Source organism: Blastocystis hominis (genome assembly GCF_000151665.1).
Source record: "Blastocystis hominis, Singapore isolate B (sub-type 7) whole genome shotgun sequence assembly, scaffold_26".
In the NCBI taxonomy this organism is placed as follows: domain Eukaryota; class Bigyra; order Opalinata; family Blastocystidae; genus Blastocystis; species Blastocystis hominis.
The window spans coordinates 16,805-34,268 of record NW_013171834.1 but is presented as its reverse complement, the minus strand read 5'-3'; the positions used below and the strand labels follow the sequence as shown (position 1 = coordinate 34,268).

The following is a 17,464-nucleotide window of genomic DNA, read 5'->3' as shown; positions in this document are numbered from 1 at the left end:
GCTGAAGCAACAAAGGAGCGTGCTTTCTTTGTTGCAACGCTACATTTATTATTCAAGAGCTATTGCAGTCCAATCTAAATTGCACAACTCCTCTTCGTTGTCGTTTAGTCCATTTAGTCCTCATTCGGTTTTTAGGAGATCGTATTCTTATGGAAAAGTGCGTGATCCATAGTTTTTCAGAATCAGGTGCCTCCCTAGCGAAAACAACTCCCGTGCTTTTGCCTGGCGAATTGGTTGATGACCAGGATGAGCAACACCCGGAACTCTATGCAGTTCCAATCACGCCTCCCAATTTGAGTATTAGTGGAAAGGACATTGGTCTTAAGCCAATGTCTCTGGAGGATTTTCGTAAGAAGATAAAGAGCTTTCAGAATTCGGAGCGTTGGAACGAGTTCAAGACTGATGAGGGAGTAATCGAGAATGAGCGAGCCGATATTCTTGCAGACAGAATCAACGAGCTTCTCAGCAACCGGAAGCAAAAGTTCATGTATCATTTGCTCCAAGCTGCATAACTGTGCAGATACAAAGAGTTTCAAAAGTTCATCATGCTTCCTTCTCCTGTGACACGTCAGTCCCTCATCAAGATGCTCCGTGTGATCGACAAGGAGCTAGGAGAGGTTTCCCCCTCTCTCCTGCCCTGGATCGAATCGTACTTTAATGGAACCGAGTTTCCGAAAGCGGGCGAAGAGAAGAAAGAGATTCAGATGCAGCTAGACATTCTAACAAAGGTCACAGAGAAGTTTTTCCGCGACTGGGAGTATGGATTCACTGCTTTTACATACCTTGCAGAAACATACAGTACGATGGTTTTCAGTGGCGAGTGAACGTGGTTCGCGATTGCTTGGAGTCGTACTGTTCGGACGACGAACTCAACCGACTTTTCTCCTTTTTGAATTCGTTCACGGACTCGTCGCGCAAAGCGATCTCGTTTTCCCAATTTTTGACCCGGATCGAAGTAGAGAATCGTTTTGATTGGCAGCATCTAGTCGATCCTCAGACTCAATCAGCACAGCTCCGATTTGCTCGCGTTAATGGAATGGGTCATCAAAGGACTGAACGAGTTCCCGTTGATCAGCATCTCGGCCGTTCAAAGCACGGAGGTTCGTCGTCGCGACGCAGAAAGGCACACGTTGATTTGTGCTTATAACAAATATCGTTATCATTCGAGTCACATTCCTCGCGTATTCCATGCGAATTTGATTTTTTATTCAGTCGGATGCGTCTCAAGAAAAGGGAGCGTTGCTTCTCTCGTTCCGTCTCTCCACCCTTCTCGACGACGCGCAGCACAAGGCTTTCATTGCGAGACTTTCGGATTATCAAACGTCCGCGATGAGTGCGAGTGATTGCGATCGCTTTTTGCAGGCGGCCTCGCAGATCTGCGGAGATTCCGCGTATTTAATCGAGCCTTCGCTTCAGAAATACGTTCCGAATCTGGGAAATGGTGATTTGTAGGTGAATTTTCTGTCGATCCCCACGCTGGAACACGTTCGCAAGATGAAAAAGCCCGTTCTGACCGTTCGAGCGGTATCGCGGTGCAATTCTCCCGATTCGGGTTTGGCTTCCGCCGTTTTTTTGTTAACTCGCAGACATGGGCGAAATGCTGATCGACGAAAGCAAGCCGCTCAAAAAACGTCAAAAAGTGCTGACCTTCCAGTCCAACACGCAGTTGAGTCCGCACGGACACACCGCCTCCACGTCCCTGTATCAAGTGTTCGTGCACAATCTGCCCATGGGGATCACCACCGAGGAACTGGCTCTCGCGTTCCGGAATTGTGGAAGTGTGAAAAAAGTCGAGATTTTGGACTATTCGAATCCGGAAGAAGAGAACAAGAAGAAGCAGCCAAAGATCCGACAGCAGGTTCCGGAGTCAAAAATGTGGGCAATTGGATCGGGGTTGGAGTGTAGTTATGGGTTTGTGCACTTTGCAGAGAAGGAAGCCCGCGAGAAGGCCTTGATCCCCGCGATGCGCATCTTCGGTGTGAAGATCCGCGATTGTCTGTGTCGCACAGAGCCCGCCGAGAACAAGCGAACGCTCTTTGTGGGGAACATCGATCGAGGCGTGACGGGAGACGAGGTCAGCGAAGAGCTGAACGCGTTGCTGAAGCCGCAATTGCAGGTAGAAGCGAGCGAGGCCAGCTCTGGTGTAGATCGAACTGCACGATGTGCCGTCGCCTGGAGTGCTCACGACTTCTGCGGGTTACTGCTTCATCGAGTTCGACTCCCACCAGCTGGCGAGCATGTCGTTCGCGTTGCTGTCAGGAGCAGTGGTGAACGGGAAGGAGCTGAAGGTGGGATGGGCGCTGGAGTCGAAAGACTCGCGAAGAAGGAAGCAAGAGCACAAGTGGGACAAGTATCATCTGTGGGTTGTTTAAGAAAACAAACAAGGAGCAATAGTACAATGAACAATTCCACTTCCTCTACGAATAAGCGAGCATATCAAGAAAGTACAGCGACGAGCCGCGTTTCGAATAGCAGGGTCTGTCTGGACCTTCGGAGCGGTCTTACCGTTCTTGAAATCGATGACTCTCTGGAACATGGGCGAGTGTTTAAACCTATATGTCAGAACTACGCCAATAATGCTACATTTCGGGGAGAACGATGAACGAGATCTGGGCTCCTCGAATAAACAACATTTCGAAAGGAATGATTTCATTTGAGTACTTTGTCTTCATGGTCACGTTTTTCATATTTAAGTTCCAGTTGTCCTGCACCTCCATGATGATACCACGATAAATAGAGCCATCACGCGTCTGAATGAGAGCGGTGCAGCCTTCAGCCTCATAGAGCAGCAGAGTAGGCATTCCGATGATTCTCTTTCCAGAAACACTCATTGCTAACTACCAAGAAATAGATTTTGATTTCTTTGAGAATAGGTGAGGAGAGAGGAAGTGAAGAGTGAAGGAAAGAATAGTACGCAATGGCACATAACAACAAAGAGAAAGTGAGTTTGGTCAGGTTTTTAGTGAAAAGTGTGTATTACGATTCCAGTTAGTTATATGAATCGTTTTATTATCAATCGTGGTGGACTTGTACAACATTATGCTTTTTCATTCGAGTGAAGAATGTAAAGTGGCTGCAAGTACTACAATTTGCAGTGACACTCCATCAGAAGTTAAATCATACGATTTCTGCATCAAAAAGAATATGTGAGACTTTATAAGTCCATCTAGAGAAAGGCATTCTATAAGACAACCATCCATTGGTTAATAACGAACAGGATAGAATAGAATGAAATAAAAAAGAAGTGTTTCCTAGCATTGCAGATGAACTCGACACTTCCAGTATGACGCTCCCTATTCTTCGTTATCACCCAAAAGCAACGGAGAAAGATATAGCATGACAAAACAGTATTCCGCACAACAGAAACGAAAAAAAGGACGAATTTTGGTCCTGTCACAAACTCTTTCTTTCTATAATTGTGTTTTCTGAAAGAAAAAGTAATGGATGAACCTGCAGAGCCAAAGAAGAGTACAGTTAGTGGTCGTGTACCAAGTTATAGATTGTCTTCGTCGTTTAAAGTCTTCTCTTCAATTGTTTATTAAAAACTCGGCTCGTTCTCTTGCAACGGTAATGAATTGGCCAGAGACTCAGTTTTTAGAAGGTAACAAATAATCCCAAACGTACCATATTAATATACTTTATTGTTTTATTAATTGCTGCACTGGGAATTCTACGTCTGAAAACCGCACAAAACAATGACATTGCTGATTTGTTTACTCCTGAAGTAAACGACATGTGAATCTTGTGAATATAGGATGGAGAAAACCGCAAAGAGGCGGAGATTTACTCTACCTACTTTAAGTCGAGTGACGACCAGTTACAAGTTATTGCTGTCCCCAATTCAAAGAGTGGTGTATTTAATACGGAAGCCTGGTTGGAGTTATTAGAAGTCGAGAACAAGGTCGACAGTATTACTGTTGACGGAGTCAAAGTTTCAGGTGAGCGATTGGTGCGTCCCTGAGATGCAGATTTTTGTTCTAAGCTGATGGATGGAAGCTGCCTTCACTTCAGTCCTTTTATGTACTTCGACTGGAATGCCGAAATGATCCGCATGACAGGCGACAAAATCGACACGATCTGCAACCACGAAAAGAACTACATTCCCTTCTACTACATCTTTGGTTCTGTATTCATTTTCCAGTTCCCTAACACATTCAGACTGGAGGTGTGTCCGTGTCCAACTGCATGAACGAAACGACTGGACTCTTGACGGCCACGTCGCTGTCTTTCTTGTACGGTATTTCTTACGAGGACTACGACAAATCTATCTCGAAGGAGTGGTTGCGCGAGGCGGTGTCGATCGTGGAAGACTACAAAGCGAACTCAAAGTACTGGCAGGTGGGTCTTGCGGGGAGATTGTCACGCAGATTTACTATTCGACGACGAGCGGCGTGAGCGAGGAGGTGCAGCGAGGCACGCTGCAGACGATTACGAAGCTGGGAGTTAGTATTCTGCTTGTTTTTATCATGATCACGCTGTCTCTCCACGAGAATTCGTACGCCACTTCGATTTTGATCGGTACCTTCTCAGTCTCTGCTTGACCCACAGCCATTGAAGCCCTTGTTTGTGTCCTGCTAGCCAGCGGAATGGGTCTCGGGTTCTCGCTGCTGTTCGGTCTGCCGTGGACCACGATCACGCCAGTGGTGATTTTTCTGGCTCTTGGATTGGGTGTGGACAACGAAGTCCTGCTCACGATTCTGTTCTATCGCGCGGATAAGTCGAAGTCGGTGGAGAAGCGCGCGGTGCATGCGAGCGGAGAAGCGGCTCTGTTCAATACCATGTCGACCGTTACGACAATCTTCGCGTTTTTGAGTGGGGAAGCGACTTGGCTTTCATGTAGTGGGCGTAAACACCTCGTTCAAGGGGATCAAAACCTTCTGTTTATCTTCTGCGATCGTGATGACTTCTGTTTTCTTCACCACCATGACGCTTTTCCTCGCCCTTCTCACGCTCAATATGAGATCGTTGGAGGCGCATACGAAGCCTCTGGAGAAGCCTCGTCGGCACCACCACCATCACCACAAAGGGGAGAAGGATAAGGAAGAGGAGCTGGACAACGGTCTGGTCACACGGTTCTATCGCGACGTGGTGTCCAAGGTCTTCATGACCACCACATCGCGCGTGATATTGCTGCTTTTATTCGCGGCGTATATCGGGTTCTCGGTCTACGAATGTACACAGATCACGCAGGGAATTTCTCCGGAGGACGCAGTGCCGGAAGATAGCTTTGTAAACTCGTACTTGGCCGTCGCCAAGCAGGAATTCCAAGAGAAGATCGCCGAGCTGAATGTTGTGTTCTACGATACAGAGCTTTCTCGCACAACGCGTCGAGTACGAAGCGAGGCGATCGAATGAGGGCGTAGGAACTGATGCGAACGGTGATCACGAACATGAAAACGGTGCCCTACATCATGCCGACCTACGAGAATCCGTGGGACACGTTTGATTCCTACCTGGAGGAGAACGGCATACTGCCCGAAGAGGCGAGTGGTCTCCAATTCTATGTGTATCTGCTGCGATGCATTCAAGTAGATTTTGACTTTGTCTTCTCTCTCTAGAGCAATCCGCGTATGGCGGAGCATCTTAGCATCAACACGACGAGTCTGAGCATACCGGCAGCCAAAGTGAAGTTCTCGATCAATCCGGCTGCCGTCAACGATCTGGAGCTGGGTGAGCAAGTGATGCTGGGGGCTCGCAGTGTGATTAAAAACGTGACGAGCGAGTACGGAATGTACATCGATATGAAATCGTACTCCACGATGTATTCTTACTACGAAATGGTGGGCATTACCTTCGACGAAACCATCATCAATCTCATCACCTCCGCCATCGCGGTCATGATCGTTCTCTTCTGTCTTCTGCCTCCAGGTCCCTCCATTCTCGCCGTTCTGAACGTGCTTCTCGCCGATATTTGCATTCTGGCGTGGGTTCCGCTGACCGGATTGAACCTGAACGCCATCACGTCGACGTGTATGGTGATGAGCGTCGGTATTGCCGTCGATTTCTCCGCTCACATCACGCACGCCTTCGTGGAGACGGACGGATCGCTCTCTGGCAAGGAGCGAGCTGCGATGGCGGTGACCAAGATGGGTCGATCGCTCACGACCTCGGCTTTGACGACGTTTATGTCCGTTCTGATGCTCTCGACGGTCACCGTGCCGTCCAATCGCATGTTCTTTGTGATGATGTCGGGCGTGACGCTCTTCGGTCTGCTGTTTGGAATGCTGCTGCTCCCGACCGTTCTGTCGTTCTTCAATCCGGGATACGAAGCCCCGGTGCCGGTAGTCACGCCGATCACGCCGCTGAAACCCGGAGAAGAAGCGGAGAGACTGGACAAGATGCGAAGTCGAGGAGTGCGCCGCCATCATCGAAAGCATCACAGGAAATCGACCCAAGAAGAAGAAGAAAAAGGAGAAGAAGGAGAAGAAATGGAGGAGGAGAAGGAGGAAGAGAAGAAGGAGTTGAAGGAGTTGGAGATGAAGAATATGAGTAAGGAGGAGGAGAAGAGTGAAAAGGAGGAAGAGGAGGAGAAGAGTGAAAAGGAGGAAGAGGAGGAGAAGAGTGAAAAGGAGGAAGAGGAAGAGGAAGAGAAGATGGAATTGAAAGAGTTGGAAATGAAGGAAATGAGCAAAGAGAAGGAGGAGGAGGAAAGAGTGGAAGAAGAGATTATGATCGAAAAGGAAGAGAAAGAGCAGCAGCAGCAGCAGCAGCAGCAGCAGCAGCAGCAGCAGGAAGAAGAAGAATCACAACTGCAAGTTGAGGAGCAGAAACAATCCCCGGAGGAAAGTCCTCTCCAAAACGAGCTGAATAAAAACGATTCTCTTGAAAACCGATCGATCGATGCGCCCAACGAAGTTCCTGAGAGTGATCCCTCCACTTCCGAGTCAGATACCAGTGCAGAAGAAGTCAAACCGAGCCAAGCGAGCGATGCGCAGCCCGAGCCCAGTGAGGAGCCAACCAGTGAAGTAGCCCAGCCAACCAGTGAAGTAGCCCAGCCGACTAGTGAAACAACCGAATCGCCCAGAAGTGAAACAACCGAACCGACCAACCAGACCCCGGATGAAGCCGAACTTCCCGCGTCTACCGAGACTTTGAAGGAAGAATCTCCTTTGCCCAAAGCTAATGAAGCCGAGGCTCCAATCGATGAATCGCCCGCTGCTGCTGTAGCTCCCCAGGAAGATGCAGTGGCGCCTCCCAAAGGAGAAGAAAAAGAGAACCAAGAATCCCCGCGTGCCGAACCAAAGGAATAACCCCATTCTGTATTTATAGGAAACGTGTTTGATGAGTAAACAAAATTATAAATAAACGAACTATATTCGATCATCGACTTGGTCCTTTCTGAACTAGTTTATGCGATTGCCGACTCTTTCGGGTATTTCGAAGCATCTGATGATCCTTATGAAGCTTCTCAAATCGCTTCTCAAACGTCGATTCTTCTTCTTCCGGCTTCGAAGACAGCAATCGCCTTGTGTACTCCTCCTCACTAATCTTCTTCTGCTTAAACATCCGGAACAATCGCTCCTCTTCCTGCAATTCTTCCCACTCATTCATGATCTTTTCGTGCTTTCCCTTCTTCTTCTTCTTCGATTCCTCTTCCGCTTCCTCGCGAGATCGCTTCACACTCTTCGCTTTCGGCTCCTTCAGCGCTTTCGCTGTGCGCGCCTGTGCCTCTTTCTTGAGTCGCTCCTGTCTCGCTTGTTCGCGGACAGGATCGAGGTACGGAATCGTCTGCACATCGATACCCATCTCTTCATATTCGATCTTTTTCTTCTTGAACTCCGACATTTTCGGCAGCTGAACCAACGCGAACGACCGTGCCAACGACGCCAAATCCAAGTCGTCAAACCGCAGAATGAAGTTGCAGTCGTGATTTCGGTATGCCTGCAAATGAAGCGATCCTTTCTTTCTTACTCGCACATTCGCCACGAACCCAGTCACACTTTTCTCGTACAAATCGCGATCCTTCGCGCATCTCTCTCGAATCGACTGCAGCGTCTCCAGCGACTCTTTCCGCATTGCTTCGTCCCATTTTTCCTCCCATTCGATCAACGGAACGCCTCTCCGTCGCGTGAACGACACGTACGCTTCCTCCGTCGATTCGAGAAACAGCAGCGACTGTCCTTTCTTCCCGGCTCGCGCCGTTCGCCCCACTCGATGCACGAAAAACGCGGGATCCTGCGGAGGATCGAATTGAATGATCCAGTCCACGTCGGGGATGTCGATTCCGCGCGCTGCGACGTCCGTGCAGAACAAAACGCCGGCTACAATTCATCGCTCGGAGAGAGGGAAACGCTCCGGTTTTCGGAAATCTTCCATGGTTTTGACGCGCTTCTTTTGCACCATGCGGCCGTGGAGGGATCGCAGCTTGATTCCATTCAGAATGTTCAGCGAGAGAAGAGCGGATGTCAAGAAATCGACCTGAGCGCACGTCAAGAAGAAAACGATTATTTTTTCTTGCGGATGAAGGTGAATAAACCGAAGTAGCTACAATCAACACCGCGCTGATTCCCTACGAATCCGAGCTTTGTGTCGCTGGGAAGGATCGTATAGTAATTCTTTAGCTGCACGGGAACCGCTTGGATTTGGTTCCGATTCTTAATTTCGATCTTGACCTTTATGGGGTTGCGGAGTCCAGCCTTGCAAAGGGCGGATACTCCATCAGCTTCCGTTGCACTAAAGAGACCTGTTCGACGCTGCTTTGGAAGCTTTGAGAGGATAAAGTTGATTGTAGCTGCGTGTCCCAAATCCTACATAACAATTTTTATCAACGACTACAAGAAGAACATCAGCCTCATCCAAAATTAGAACTTCTAACTCTCGAAACGAGAGTTTTCCTTGCTGTCTCTCCATTATGTCTTTCAGACGTCCGGGAGTGGCGATTAGAATCAAACCCTTATCATTTGAAAGCTGCTTTACATCATCTTGAACTTCATTTCCTACAATGAACATAGTATGGAAACACTACCTCCAGTAAGCAGGACCAAATGCATCTTGTCACACTTTTCAATGAACCTTTGAGCCACAGAGTAAGTCTGCATTGCCAACTCTCTAGTGGGGGAGATAATAACTCCTCCCACTTGGCCACGCGAAAAGGAGCAACTTTTGTTCCATAATATTTGGAATAGAGGAATTAGAAAAGCCAGTGTCTTTCCCGATCCTGTACATGCAATAACGTTCACATCCTTATGAGATATAAAGTATGGAATGACTGTTTCCTGTACAGGGGTCGGAGATTCAAAACTCAAGTCCTTCACGGCATCCAAGATTTCTGGCATCAGTGGGGGAACAATGTCTTTGAATTGCTTTCTTGTAGACATTTGCAAAAAAAGACAACAATTCTCTGAACGAATGGAAGTATTCCTCCTTCATTCCCGTGCTTTTCAAACAAACAAGCTCACGACAATAATCACAGATGCGTAAATTTGGAAATTCCTTTATCTACTCCTAACCCACTCCCAGTTCTTCTACCAGAACGCAAACACAACAACTGACGACTCTCATCTTTGTGCGAAGCACGCATACTCACCAAGAATCTTCTGTACAACCCCAGCATGTCCACACTCTTGGACTTGAATTCATTTCGATACTCCATGGCATATCCGGACCTATGCGATCGAAGCGAACCATAGCCAATACAAGGAGTGAGGAATATCGACCGCATACGCGTGAGAGAGAACGTAGAATTCGTAGCCAAAGTATCTCAAGTTCTCGATCCACTGCACCTTGTTGAATCCGTAATTGATGAATCGCTCGTCGAATAAGGGAAGAGATTCGGTGCGATGCACCATGACATACGGCTCTAAGAAGTGCTCCCTGAAGCAGGAATAATAAACGACAGGTCGGTTCTGAGGCAAGGTAGTCCATCTCCTGGGCAGATAGTTATGCGTCAGCGAATGGGGGCGGAAAATGGTGCACTGTCGTTTGCCTATGCAAAGGCGGAGGTCTTCTTTGGTTTCGGGGTAATACTTAATGGCGCTAGAGTGGAGAGGAAAGCCGGCGACTATTACACGTTCACGCAGGACTTTAGATCGCTGCACTTCGAAGTCTCCAGCACACCTTTCGAAAGGGAGAAAGCTGGAACGATCGTTACGAAGTAGGGATTGCTAAGATAGGACGGCGGAAGATTGAGGAGCGTCTGATACGTGAATCCTAGTTGTGAGAGGAGAAGGAGGGTCGAACGGGCAGGCCACATATCCATATCGAAGACAACAAAATGGCTCGTGAGAGAGTTTTCGATGGCAATATTCCGAAGACGGTTGATGGGGTAAATCGTTTTGTAAATGCACTCCATTTTGCCATTCACTCTGTGATAAACGCAGTCCCGTTGATTCGGGTAGTCGTAAATGTAGAGAGCGAGTCGCAATCGATCGGGGAAGTTCTGTTTTTTAATAAACGTCACCACCTTCTTCAGTTCTTTCTGCTTCACCATGATCGTGACGCTCATCGGGCTACAAATCAAACCGACCAGAAAGAAGAGGACCCTTGCCATCTTTCAAGAAGATGGGGGAAGAAAAACAAGCGTTCTGTGCTAGAGATCAGCAAGGTTTTCAAACGCTACGATGTCTGAGAGATCATTGTAATATCGTAGTGATCTGTCTCTGGAATCATGCTGCGATTGCGAGGAACGGTGTCGGGATGCGAGCCTTCGAAGTAGCGAATCTTGTGACGCTGTCGGAAATTGAAATCCCCAGCGAATGGCATTCGCTTTTTACCGATGTTCTTTAAAATATCGGTATATATGGTTCGCTTCTTTGTATTTATTGGATGACGTTTAAAGATGAGATTCGTTAGATTGTTAGATGATGATGATGATGAGTAGGAGAAGGTGGGAGAAAGTTTTGTTGCTCGCGTCGAATTTGAAAAAGTGGCAAATGAAGAGATCACGGAACTGTCGTGAATCGTGGTAGTCATAGGGCTGCTTGAATCACTTTCTTCAGCCTCTGTGCTATCCTTCATTTCAGTCTCAGCTTCTTCTTTCGATTCGGCGGTACTTTCAGTTTCTTCCTTTGATTTACCTTCAGCTTCTTCTTTTGATTCACTTTCGGCTTCTTCTTTCGATTCACTTTCAGCTTCTTCCTTTGATTCACTTTCGGCTTCTTCTTTTGATTCACTTTCAGCTTCTTCTTTTGATTCAGTTTCGGCTTCTTCTTTCGATTCACTTTCGGCTTCTTCTTTCGATTCACTTTCAGCTTCTTCCTTTGATTCAGCTTCAGCTTCCTTTTCTTCTTTCGATTCGGTTGTACTTTCACTTTTGGTCTCAGCTTCTTCCTTTGATTCAGCTTCAGCTTCTTCTTTCGATTCACTTTCAGCTTCTTCCTTTGATTCACTTTCAACTTCTTCCTTTTCTTCTTTCGATTCAGTTTCGGCTTCTTCCTTTGATTCGGTTTTACTTTCACTTTTGGTTTCAGCTTCTTCTTTTGACTCTGTCTCAGCTTCCTTTTCTTCTTTCGATTCACTTTCAACTTCTTCTTTTGATTTGGTTTCAGTTTCTTCTTTCGATTCACTTTCAACTTCTTCTTTTGACTCTGTCTCAACTTCTTCTTTCGATTCGGTTTCAGCTTCTTCCTTTGATTCGGTTTTACTTTCACTTTCGGTCTCAGCTTCTTCCTTTGATTCAGCTTCGGCTTCTTCCTTTTCTTCTTTCGATTCACTTTCAGCTTCTTCTTTCGATTCACTTTCGGCTTCTTCCTTTGATTCGCCCTCAGCTTCTTTTTCCTCTTTCGATTCGGTGGTACTTTCACTTTCGGTTTCAGCTTCCTCTTTCGATTCACTTTCAATTTCTTCTTTCGATTTGCCCTCAGCTTCCTTTTCTTCTTTCGACTCACTTTCATTTTCACTTTCACTTTCCTTTGATACAGTAACAACTTCCTGCTTCATTTCTTTCTCAGCTTCCTCTTTCGAATCGCCTTCTGCTTCTTCTATTACTTGCTTTTCATGATCCTTCGTTTCAACAACTATTTCTGCTGTATCCTTTGATTCTTCCATAGTTTTAATCTCTTTTTGATCACTGGTTTCAGTTTCAGTTTTCGATTCAGAAGATAGACTCAGCATAGAGGTAGATGGTAATGTCTTCTCTTCAAGAGCGACATTCTACATATTAATATTCTTTTTTATACAACATTTAATTCTTCATTTGACACCTTCGTAGGCTGATTATCTCTCCTGAATAAAAAAGGACCCATTGAAGGTTTAACTTTGAACACATTACCTTCAGCAGGTGTGTTAGCAGTTATTACCGCTGTTCGTAGCTTTTCGCTATATTTCAAACAGAGACAGAGAACATACAACGGATGTGCCGAAAAAAACAGTGTAGGTACGCTTCGGTCCCATTTAACGATCCTATTCTTTAGAGTCATCCCGGAAAGCGGATTTTCATATTTTCCAAAGACTTTCAACTTCCAATCCAAAAAAGCACGAGACACGACTATAAATATAAAGGGTACCACAAAAACATTACATTTTTCATAGAAAAACATATACAGAGAGAAAATCGTCACAGACAACATAAAAGAAACAATCACCCCAATAACTTTTCGAGACATGTTTACTTCTCGGTAGAAAAGACAGGAAATTAAAGTTTCACTAAAATATAGCCTATGGTCTTTCTAAAAATTGCTCTATTTTGGTTATTTGCAAAAATCCTGGTTCCTAAAGCAATGTTTTGCGCTACTATACAAATACATCATAAAATGACAAGGAGAAAAAAAGAGAGTTGACAAAGAACCACCTTAGAATCATCTTTTGTATTGTAGAACCGCGGTTTTTTCTCCAAGTAAATCTTTTCACCACAAATAATCATAGTTCGGCAATAATAATTCATGGAACCGCAATTTCAGGAACAATTCTGGGGATGCACTGTATTGAATGGATGCTACATAGTGAGTTTAAGGTTGCTGCTAATTCTTCTGAGACTGAGAGTCTGGAACTTTCTGAGCTTCATGTCTCAAACGTATTATTCAGAATTTCTATATCAGACATAGGTTGCTTTAAAGAATGTGAAAGTTAAGAACCCTGTCGTCGTTAAGGTTACCACTGGAGGCAACACTTTCACGCTGTGCACTCTGTCTAAAGGTATTGCTTGTTCCGCGTGTCTAGTTTAGAGTTCCCTCAGTATGCTGTGGAACTCGTTGCTTTCTCTGCAGATGAGAGCATCTCCTTTTCTGTGGAAGGAGAATCCGATGTTGATATCACTGGTATCATAATCTCCGTCGTGGAAGAGGAAGAAGGAGAGGAAGGAGAGGAAGAAGAGGAGGAAGGAAGCCAAGAGGAGGAAGAAGAAGAAGAAGAGGAAGAGGAAGAAGAGGAAGAAGAGGAAGAAGAGGAAGAGGAAGAGGAAGAAGAAGAAGAAGAAGAAGAGGAGGAGAAGGAGGAAGAGAAGAAAGAGTTGCCAAAGAAGAGTCGTAGGCCTTGCCTATTAGCTGTATTTTCTTAGAGAAGCGTGCTGCTGAGACCAAGTCTTCTGAAGAAAAGCGCGCGAAAAAGGAGGAGCCTGAGGTTGGAAGCATCAAAAAGATCGGCCAGTATATTACCTACAAGGACATCAAGATCGGAGAGGGCAAATCTCCCCGCAAGGGATCGAAGTGCACCGTGAAATACGTTGGAACGCTGCCCAACAAGCACGTCTTCGATCAGTCGAAGAAGCCTTTCGTGTTTAAGATCGGCGTGGGTGATGTGATCAAGGGATGGGATGACGGTATCATGACGATGCGCGAGGGAGGAAGAAGAAAGTTGGTCATTTATCCCGAGGCTGGATATGGCAAGACGGGATATCCTCCTACCATTCCTCCCAATAGCAAGCTGGTCTTTGATATCGAGCTGTTAAAGGTTAACTAGTCTATTTGAGGTTTGTATCAAACATAAAACGATAAGCGTGTTTGTGAACAAATCCTTCACTTCGCTCTGGGATTTCTAGAAATACATGCTGTCATCTCATCAACTGAAGTACCAGGAATGTCCCATTCCTCTAAGCAAAAGTCTGCCTTAATAGCATCCTTGACCGTTTTATTTTCGATACTATCCAGACCCAAATCACTTGCGAAATGAGAAACAGGAGTCACCTTCAAATTATACCTCCATCAAGACAAACTACCTTACAAGGATCCACAAAGTCGAATCCCTTCAGCACATTCATTATACGGTCGGATACTTCGGAACGGTCGATGCAGGACTAAATAATATACAGCATTGCGTTAAATACTTTAATGTTTGTAACACTTCGAATAAATATCGGGGTTCTTAAAAGACGAACGGAACTGAAAACGATCGCAGACATAACAACCAAATAGAAAGCTTCTAGTGCCACTCCAAAAATGGAAACGGGAGTTTCATTAGAAAAGTAAAGCAAAAATAGGTGGAGTATGAACAAGAAAGAAGAATTATTGGGATGAGTGTATATGCTTATCAAGTAAATATGGAAATAAAACTCAAAATTACATGTGTATTATAGAACAAACAATATTCAATAGAAGTGATAAGTTCTTCATGACATCATCGAAGCATCTACGGAACATACCGATATTCTCGAAAATGGTAATGCAACATTTTATTGGTTGCACAGGTTTGAAAAATTTTGTGCGCCATCGTCATCCATTCTATTCTTACTATTATTTATAATTGTAAGTGATTAGGAAATGAAATTTATTTTTGCACTCCTGCTTCTGCTGAGGTATGCGAAGAAATTGAAGTACATTGTAGTGTTTATGCCTCCGAGGAGGACTACTCAGTCGAAAAAAAGAATTACAAATACTGTGGTGTTGAGCTGTCATATTCCAATTTTAAGGAGTATATCGAATCTCATGGTATTGATGTGTTGCTGTAGTGACGAATAGAGCAAGTTCTCGTTGAATTTTATTCGGAGACATGCCCTGCATGCAAAAGATTGGAACCTGTTTGGAATCGAATTTCTTGCGAGGTCAAGAAGGAGTTCCCCGGTCTCGTCTTTGCGAAGGTAGCTAGCGTATATAGTAGCGTGAGCGAATAGATTGAAGGAAACCATAATTTGGATATTATTGAAGCTTACGGTATCACTCACACTCCTACGATTGCCTTTTTCCAGGGAGATATTCGTACTCCCACTCGGTACAATGGAGGCAAGTATTATGAGGCCTTGAAGTACTTCATTCGTGTAAGTGCTTCTGGCTTCCTATTTATCTAGGATATGCGCAATGAAGAGAACAAGGGCTCTCCTGCAATGCTCTTAAAGGATCTCGATCAAACCTGGATGGTAGGGATTGGGCACTCTGTTGAGACGTAATAGTTCACCTTCTGGCGTGGAGCTACCGATCAGTCCATTCTCCCCAATATTAGTGGCTTCTTTGAGACGGTTTGGATGCTCGAAGGGATATTGACTGGTAGAAGGACTGTGACGAGTACCGCGAGTACGTGAAGGCGTGTGTGGCCATGGGCGACAGCATCCGTTTGGGAGAGTCTTTCAACATGACGGTGCGCGACGCGTACGAGCTGCCCAAGCAGCGCGCGACGTTGGTGATGTTCCGTGACTTTGATGAGAGTGGGCGTGCGGAGGCTTTCTGACGGGTAGAGGAAACGATCTACGACGGCGAGTGGAAGGCGGAGGCCATCGTAGCCTGGGCTCAGATGTACAGCCAGCGAACGATCGGCCGTGCAGATTCGGAGACGATCAAGAACTATTTCAAGGGAAGCGGAATCATGGTGCAGCTGTTCGTGAACGGATCCTACGTGAACGAGAACTGGTACGAGTTCCAAGACTATTTGTTCGAAAGAGTATGGATGGATGGGAGACGTGGATGTGATTGTAGGTGGCGCAGCCAATCATGGAGAACAAGGTCAGAGAGCGCAACACGTTTTCGATCATTGCAAGTGATGGAGTCGAGTATGCTCACTGGATGACGAATGCAGGAATGGAAAGCACAGAATTGCCGGGTTTCTTCCTTATTGACTTTGTAGTTGTTTGGTTGGGGATTGATTGTGATAGTCTACGGGATTGAAATATGGTGCTCGCGGTGTATCCTCGATGGAGACACTGGATACGGACTTGTACAAGTTTATCGATGAGTACACATTGGGACTTCTTCCTCCTCTCCGTAATAACAATGAAGAGGATGAACTGTAAAATGGAGAAATTGGGGCATTTTGTTTGATGGCAATAAGAGTGTCTATGATGGCGACTGGGTGTTTTAGAAAAAAACACTCAGTCCGTCTGATTCGTTTGTTTTGCAGAAGCCTTCTCGTTCCTCTGTATCAGCAGTCATCTGCAGCATATGCGATTAGTTTTCATCATCTTTATCCTTTTACAATGGTGGTGGCTCTTACTGCAATGGAGGAGAATAGTTCTTAATCTCTGGGTAATGGTTGGACAGTTCTAATGCATTGTGCCAATCATAGAATCATTCATGTTGACTGATACAAGGAATGGGCACTCGAATAAAGCTATTTAGAATAAAAGAATAGGCCATTATCGTCCTTTCGACCCCTGTAGACAACTCACAAAGATAATAGCCCTAAATATCCTCCATTCAACACTCTTTTACTCACCCCTATCTAAACAACAACGAGCAGAACAAATACAAACATAGATTAGACCCATTTTTGCACAGAGCAACAACACATGACAGTTTCAAATCATCCATAGCGTTCATTCTGAGCAATTCCAATGCTATAATTACCACATAGAATATACGTTGCTCCAACCTACTACGCTTTATTTTTAAGATACCACTGCCATGTGTTGTCGATGTTAACTGAATAGGCAAAACATGGTTAAAAGCATACTACTCTTCAGGTCGTTAAAATTGTAATAAAATACAAGTACTAAAAGGACTCATAAAAAAACACATGATCATTCGTCTTTTTGATGGGCATTCATCTGTTTTCTATACTATACAACAAGATGACGTCCTAGCCAATCTTGAGCGCGCAATAATGGTAATCTCATTCGTAGCCTGATTGTATGTAGAATGACTTTGGTTTGAATATAAATGACGTGGAGTTTCATATAGGAAAAAAGAAACTGGTAATAAGTCAATCATTAGCTAGTCAGTGTAACGACAACGATATTCTTTTTATCAGAAAAATATGTACGTATAAAATCATATGGAATGAAAGAAAATATGAATGTCCATATTATACCAACATTTATGTTAGCACATTGCTGTCCTATTTTTTACAGAAAAGGAATATTAGCTGCGATACAAGTGACAGAAATAAGTTTTATTTCGACAACTGGAGTGACACACAACTCATCCCGGTTGAAGGCATTTCCCAGGATCTCGTATTAAGGTGCTCCACATGTATTTTATTGTAATTAGTCTTGCATTTACATTATAGACGGTGCGGTGAATAACAGTCAAAGGTTTGAAAGCTCATTTAGTAATTATTATTATTTCTTTTATATTACCATTCGTAGACCACGCCGGGACAGGGAATATTGTTCAACCTGTAGAACCGCCTACGGGAGAAATTCGAATGATTCTTTTTGGTCGCGAAT

At 45.0% G+C, this 17,464-nt stretch overlaps 9 protein-coding genes; 4 read left to right on the top strand and 5 right to left on the bottom strand.

Annotated features, from left to right (window-relative positions):
* Nucleotides 1-149: 149 nt before the first annotated feature.
* GSBLH_T00006588001 (uncharacterized protein) lies at nt 150-2,372 on the top strand (the record flags this gene model as incomplete). Its single annotated transcript, XM_013041812.1, is given in 9 exon segments — nt 150-157; nt 173-487; nt 521-757; nt 790-955; nt 987-1,181; nt 1,213-1,422; nt 1,453-1,552; nt 1,587-2,116; nt 2,148-2,372. The coding sequence occupies 9 exon segments, from the start codon at nt 150-152 to the stop codon at nt 2,370-2,372; spliced, it is 1,986 nt and encodes a 661-aa protein (XP_012897266.1).
* Nucleotides 2,373-2,417: 45 nt separating this feature from the next.
* On the bottom strand, nt 2,418-2,926 carry GSBLH_T00006587001 (uncharacterized protein; the record flags this gene model as incomplete). The annotated part of the gene is made up of 4 exons (XM_013041811.1): nt 2,418-2,482; nt 2,506-2,552; nt 2,584-2,837; nt 2,915-2,926. 4 exons carry the CDS (start codon nt 2,924-2,926, stop codon nt 2,418-2,420), a joined length of 378 nt encoding a protein of 125 aa, XP_012897265.1.
* Nucleotides 2,927-5,570: 2,644 nt separating this feature from the next.
* GSBLH_T00003129001 (uncharacterized protein) lies at nt 5,571-7,273 on the top strand (the record flags this gene model as incomplete). XM_013041810.1 has 1 exon in its annotated part: nt 5,571-7,273. One exon carries the CDS (start codon nt 5,571-5,573, stop codon nt 7,248-7,250), a length of 1,680 nt encoding a protein of 559 aa, XP_012897264.1. The 3' UTR covers nt 7,251-7,273.
* Nucleotides 7,274-7,320: 47 nt separating this feature from the next.
* Nucleotides 7,321-9,317, bottom strand: GSBLH_T00003128001 (uncharacterized protein; the record flags this gene model as incomplete). Its single annotated transcript, XM_013041809.1, has 5 exons — nt 7,321-8,261; nt 8,292-8,484; nt 8,514-8,747; nt 8,776-8,927; nt 8,963-9,317. The coding sequence occupies 5 exons, from the start codon at nt 9,315-9,317 to the stop codon at nt 7,321-7,323; spliced, it is 1,875 nt and encodes a 624-aa protein (XP_012897263.1).
* Nucleotides 9,318-9,394: 77 nt separating this feature from the next.
* GSBLH_T00003127001 (uncharacterized protein) lies at nt 9,395-9,788 on the bottom strand (the record flags this gene model as incomplete). XM_013041808.1 has 3 exons in its annotated part: nt 9,395-9,438; nt 9,469-9,605; nt 9,637-9,788. The coding sequence occupies 3 exons, from the start codon at nt 9,786-9,788 to the stop codon at nt 9,407-9,409; spliced, it is 321 nt and encodes a 106-aa protein (XP_012897262.1). The 3' UTR covers nt 9,395-9,406.
* Nucleotides 9,789-10,554: 766 nt separating this feature from the next.
* GSBLH_T00003126001 (uncharacterized protein) lies at nt 10,555-11,877 on the bottom strand (the record flags this gene model as incomplete). Its single annotated transcript, XM_013041807.1, has 1 exon — nt 10,555-11,877. One exon carries the CDS (start codon nt 11,875-11,877, stop codon nt 10,555-10,557), a length of 1,323 nt encoding a protein of 440 aa, XP_012897261.1.
* A 930-nt stretch (nt 11,878-12,807) lies between these two features.
* Nucleotides 12,808-13,833, top strand: GSBLH_T00003125001 (uncharacterized protein; the record flags this gene model as incomplete). XM_013041806.1 has 5 exons in its annotated part: nt 12,808-12,857; nt 12,890-12,949; nt 12,981-13,071; nt 13,101-13,400; nt 13,433-13,833. Exons 1-5 carry the CDS (start codon nt 12,819-12,821, stop codon nt 13,831-13,833), a joined length of 891 nt encoding a protein of 296 aa, XP_012897260.1. The 5' UTR covers nt 12,808-12,818.
* A 56-nt stretch (nt 13,834-13,889) lies between these two features.
* On the bottom strand, nt 13,890-14,272 carry GSBLH_T00006586001 (Acyl carrier protein; the record flags this gene model as incomplete). Its single annotated transcript, XM_013041805.1, has 3 exons — nt 13,890-14,057; nt 14,090-14,167; nt 14,198-14,272. The coding sequence occupies 3 exons, from the start codon at nt 14,270-14,272 to the stop codon at nt 13,890-13,892; spliced, it is 321 nt and encodes a 106-aa protein (XP_012897259.1).
* Nucleotides 14,273-14,630: 358 nt separating this feature from the next.
* Nucleotides 14,631-16,090, top strand: GSBLH_T00006585001 (uncharacterized protein; the record flags this gene model as incomplete). The annotated part of the gene is made up of 10 exons (XM_013041804.1): nt 14,631-14,665; nt 14,695-14,798; nt 14,829-14,947; nt 14,981-15,124; nt 15,155-15,223; nt 15,287-15,322; nt 15,355-15,508; nt 15,539-15,741; nt 15,777-15,920; nt 15,953-16,090. 10 exons carry the CDS (start codon nt 14,631-14,633, stop codon nt 16,088-16,090), a joined length of 1,146 nt encoding a protein of 381 aa, XP_012897258.1.
* Nucleotides 16,091-17,464: the final 1,374 nt, after the last annotated feature.